Below are 5,405 nucleotides of genomic sequence, written 5' to 3' on the forward strand. Positions count from 1 at the left end.
AATAGGACGATGACATGGCTGCAGCTTGGGCTTGGTATACTTTTCTCTCTGTACACATGTGCGAATCTATCTGAAAAGGGTGGTTGTGGACATGAAACCTAGTGTAGGCTATGAACCTCTTTTGAAAGTGGGTTCGCAGAGATTTTGGTTAGAAAGTTTGTTCTTCGAAGGGTGAAGGCCATAATTATTTATTGCCTACTTTTTGAACAAGAATTTTGGGGCCCCCAATTCACGCGGGGCCCTGGGCTATAGCCCATATAGCCCATGCCTTAAGACGGCCCTGAGGGAAGCGAGTCTGCTTTCGCGAGGTAAAGTTGCGTAGAGACTTAGGGATTTTTGAAGCGCGACCCTGCACGTCGTTAAGGAGTTTTATATCACCACTAGAGGAGGGGTTCCATAGTTGGCAACCAAATTCAAGGGTCGGACGAACATAGCAGTTGAAAAGACGCGTAAGAAATCGGTGGGAGAGATTTGGAAAATTGGCTTTGATGGTCGCGAGTAGCCCATTGGCGCGACTACATGTCCTAGCAATATGGGTGTGGAATTTAAGGTTATGGGAGACTTGCACTCCCAAATCACGACATTCATTTACTCGACGGATAGGTTGACCACTAAGGTAGTATGGAGAGGGTAGGTCTTCATCAGATTTAGTATACGGTTAATGGTTAGCAATAAGTACTTTTGGCTGTTGAAAGAGAGGCCATTACGCGAGGTCCAAGCCTCAAGCCGAGTTAGGTCGGACTGGAGGGTTTGGATACATCGTCATAAGAGTGGATCACACGAAAGATTTTGAGATCGTCCGCAAAGAGGCACAACTTAGAGGATAATTGAGAGGGGAGGTCATTTATGAAGATAAGGAACAGGAGAGGGCCAAGAACGCTACCCTGAGGGACGCCACTAGTAACTGGTAGGAAAGTATACTTAGAGAATCGCCAACGCGGACTGACTGAGTGCGAGCAAGTAAGTAGGATTTAATCCACTGGTAGATATTATTATTTATACCCAAAACCCTAAGTTTGGCCAACAAACGTTGGTGGGGAACCGAGTCAAAGGCCTTAGCTATGTCTAGATAGATGACGTCAACCCTATGTCCCTCATCAAAAGCTGAGAGCCACGTAGAAAACGCCGAAAGGAGGTTTGACTCTACAGATCTGTTGTTTAGAAAACCATGTTGGAACTTGCTTAGATGGGGGGTTATAAACTGTAAGAGAGGCGTACGGATGCACTTTTCAAGGACTTTGCAAACCGTAGATGTTAAGCTGATGGGTCTGTAATTGATGGCATCGCTTTTGCTATACCTTTACCTTTGTATATGGGTGTGACGTGGGCAAAACGCCAGTCCGAGGGGAGGGTCCCTTCAGTTAAGGTGAGAGAAAAAAAGGATTAGAAGAGGTTTGGCAAGCGAGGAGGCACAATTCTTCAGGAGGCGGTTTGGAATTCCATCAGGACCCGAAGCACGTTTTGAATCAAGGTTGCGGAGAATACGCTTAAGATCGACTAAGTTTGGTAGGAAATCAGGCATTTGAGCTATAAGACTTTGGGGTAATACAGTTAGATCAGTGGGATTTGTATTAAAGTTTTTGGTTAAAGTGTCATTTAAAGTGTTCGCCATGGCTTCATCCGAGTCGGTTTGTGCACCATTACTGAGCCGAATATTGAGACGAGTCGGGAGGGAACGTATTTGACGGCGTACGAAACGGTAGAAGGCACGTGGGTGTGTCTTGATTGTGGATAGTTTACGAGCATGGGACTGCGAAGTTGCTTTGCGTAACAGAGATTTGACTACGCAGACCTGAGATTTGTAGAGGGGTCGGAGACGGAGTTGTGCGTGACTGTGGTTAGTGGAAATGGCGTGGCTCAGTTTCTTCCATAGTCGTTCTTTTTTGCGTATGGCACGTTTCGTAGAACGAGTAATCCAAGACCGGGAATGGCGCGACACAGAGTGATCGTAAAGCGGAATTGCCTGAGAGACACAAGCAAAGAGTTTTTCCTTAAAAAGCAACCAAGCCTCTTCGGTAGGCAGCTGAGAGAGAGTGGACCAGTCCGTAGCTGCCAACAGGGTGTTTAGTTTGATAATGTCTCCCCGACTATAGTCGAAGTCACGAGTAAATTTGATAGGAGATAGTCGTGGGCTAGTCAATGGGTATACTGCGCAGAGCGTGACATGGTCACTACCACCAACTGGTGGTAATGAAGATATATTCGGGGTGACGTTAGCCTTGGTTAAGATTAAGTCCAGGGTGTTGTGAGATAGAGAGTTGCTTTGGCTAAATCTGGTCGGGAAATTGACATGCTGGCTCAGAGCCGAAGAGTGAAGTAGTTCGAGAAAGTCATTATGGACTGACGAGGCACTGAGAGTGGGGGTAATGATTGTCCAACAGATTGAAGGCAGGTTAAAGTCCCCGGTGATAATGATTTCAGAGCGTTGCGCAGATATTAGTGTGAGATCTTGGAAGAGTTTGGATGTTTCAGTCGGGGACGTGTTTGGGGGGCGGTAAATGCAGCTTAGCGTTATCCAAGTGCGAGAAGATTCTGGCTTGAAGTCAATCCATATGGATTCTGGGTAGGTCGTTGGAACGGTGCGAAGTTAATAGCACTCAACGATGCTGGGCGAAGTGTCCAATATATTTCGCAACATCTGAGATGCTCAAAGCCAATTGTTCGTTCGTGGTTGGCGGCGTATGCAGAAAATGGACGACTAGTTGACAAGCCAAGACCAGGAGCCGAACGTGCCACAACGAGAGACGAGGACAAGATAATTGGATCTCTTATTGTTAACCATCCCACCACTACAATGCGTTCGATCAAATCTATCATGGAACTCCAGGCCTGTGAAAGCACCATCGCCAACAGAGTTCGCGAAGCTGGTTTCAGCAGTCGTGTCGCCGCTCAGAAACCCTATTTAAAGGAAGAACAAGAACATGTAAGAATGGTGTTCGCCCAAGACCATCTGCACTGGAACAATGAATGGGACTCGGTCATCATCAGCGACGAGTCCAGTTTCTGTTCTAGTATTACCCACAAGCGCAAGGTTTGGCGTCAAAAAGGTTGTCGGTTTGAATCTCAAAACATACAGTCCCTGAGGAACAGTGGGCGCTTTCAGTTCCTGTATGGGGGTATATTTGCAAAGAAGGTCTGGGATCTTTAACGCGAATCAACGGCCACCTAAACTCCGAAAAATATATTGACATTCTCGAACACACGTTTTTCCCTCACGTTCTGGACAATTACTTTCCAGAGGGCCTATTTATTTTTCAGCAAGATAATTCACGAAATCACACGTCAAGAGCCACCATGGAATTCTTACAAGAACGCCATCCATACATGGAACTTTTAAGATGACCATCCACCTCACCGGACTTGTCCCCAATAGAGAACGTGTGGGCCGAAATGAAGAAAGAGATGGCGAAGGCCAACGTTACGCCGGATGACGCAGATGACTTGTGGAACCTGATACAGGCCGCTTGGGAAATGTTGGACGAGAAGGAAAATTATACGCAAAATCTCTATTCCTCCATGCCCTCCAGAATGCAAAAGGTCATCGACGCCAATGGGAAGATGACTAAATACTGAGTGCGATAAAAATATAACGATAATTAGCGAGTATTATAACTATACCAGTTAATAATTTATCTAAATCTAGCTATATTACTTAATAAATATAATAATTACTTTCAAAATAACAATAAGCTTTCATTTTTCAAATGATATTTCAATAACATACGTGTCAAATTAAGTCAATAAATAATGTTATACTTGACCACTGTTATCGTTATCTTGATTAATGAAGGTGAACACAGTTTGGAAAATGAGACATGGTGATTTCCTGTTTCACGGATGTAACCAACAAATGCACGGATTCTTGTAAAGGCAATTGTCGTAGATAATACACACAAAAGTTTTAAGGTTATGTTGGTTATATCTGCCTAGACACACCACGGCACTATGTCGACGACGTGACGATGGCTTCGCCGGAAGTGCAATATTTTACACTTAAAGCGCCCAGAAGGTTTAACAGATAAACATATCTTGATCTTTCAGTCCTTCTTTGTCTATATGTCTACTAGCTATTCTGTCCAGGGTGGACCTCAAGTCCTCTCAAATCCCAACAACATCCCAGTCTCACATTTGGTTTACTCTGCCAACGTGCAACAACCTCATGCTTGTTCTGCCCAAACAAAATAACTTCAGCCCCGGGTCTCACCGTCATCCTCTTTAATGGCACAGCATCTTTTTGGCAAACGCGATGAACTTATTTCCCTCTCCCCGACCTGGAATGCTGACTGTATTTGCATTACGGAGACCTGGGCTTCTCCCTCACAAAATGACGCCATCTTTAATCTTCCAGGTTACACACTTTTACGTCAAGATCGTGCAAATCGCGCGGGTGGCGGTATTATCGTCTATATTCGTCATATTCTTGTTCACCACTTATTACCCGTTCCAACGACCTACCCAGAATCCTTATGGATTGACTTCAAGCCAGAATCTTCTCGCACTTGGATAACGCTAGGCTGCATTTACCGCCCCCCAAACACGTCCCCGACTGAAACATCCAAACTCTTCCAAGATCTCACACTAATATCTGCGCAACGCTCTGAAATCATTATCACCGGGGACTTTAACCTGCCTTCAATCTGTTGGACAACCATTACCCCCACTCTCAGTGCCTCGTCAGTCCATAATGACTTTCTCGAACTACTTCACTCTTCGGCTCTGAGAAAGCATGTCAATTTCCCGACCAGATTTAGCCAAAGCAACTCTCTATCTCACAACACCCTGGACTTAATCTTAACCAAGGCTAACGTCACCCCGAATATATCTTCATTACCACCAGTTGGTGGTAGTGACCATGTCACGCTCTGCGCAGTATACCCATTGACTAGCCCACGACTATCTCCTATCAAATTTACTCGTGACTTCGACTATAGTCGGGGAGACTTTATCAAACTAAACACCCTGTTGGCAGCTACGGACTGGTCCACTCTCTCTCAGCTGCCTACCGAAGAGGCTTGGTTGCTTTTTAAGGAAAAACTCTTTGCTTGTGTCTCTCAGGCAATTCCGCTTTACGATCACTCTGTGTCGCGCCACTCCGGTCTTGGATTACTCGTTCTACGAAACGTGCCATACGCAAAAAAGAACGACTATGGAAGAAACTAAGCCACGCCATTTCCACTAACCACAGTCACGCACAACTCCGTCTCCGACCCCTCTATAAATCTCAAGTCTGCCTAGTCAAATCTCTGTTACGCAAAGCAACTTCGCAGTCCCATGCTCGTAAACTATCCACAATCAAGACACACCCACGTGCCTTCTACCGTTTCGTACGCCGTCAAATACGTTCCCTCCCGACTCGTCTAAATATTCGGCTCAGTAATGGTGCACAAACCGACTCGGATGAAGCC

The 5,405-nt window shown here is 45.5% G+C and overlaps 1 protein-coding gene across 1 annotated transcript; it reads right to left on the reverse strand.

Annotated features, from left to right (window-relative positions):
- Nucleotides 1-844: 844 nt before the first annotated feature.
- On the reverse strand, nt 845-2,817 carry LOC149704919 (uncharacterized). Its single transcript, XM_089865739.1, has 4 exons — nt 2,655-2,817; nt 1,414-2,559; nt 1,305-1,355; nt 845-1,104 (listed from the first exon to the last, which is right to left on the reverse strand). Exons 1-4 carry the CDS (start codon nt 2,815-2,817, stop codon nt 845-847), a joined length of 1,620 nt encoding a protein of 539 aa, XP_089721865.1.
- Between the last annotated feature and the right edge of the window lie 2,588 nt (nt 2,818-5,405).

This window comes from Phalangium opilio, unplaced genomic scaffold (genome assembly GCF_054372755.1).
Source record: "Phalangium opilio isolate 3A_F unplaced genomic scaffold, DU_Popi_V2 ptg000015l_1, whole genome shotgun sequence".
NCBI lineage: Eukaryota > Metazoa > Arthropoda > Arachnida > Opiliones > Phalangiidae > Phalangium > Phalangium opilio.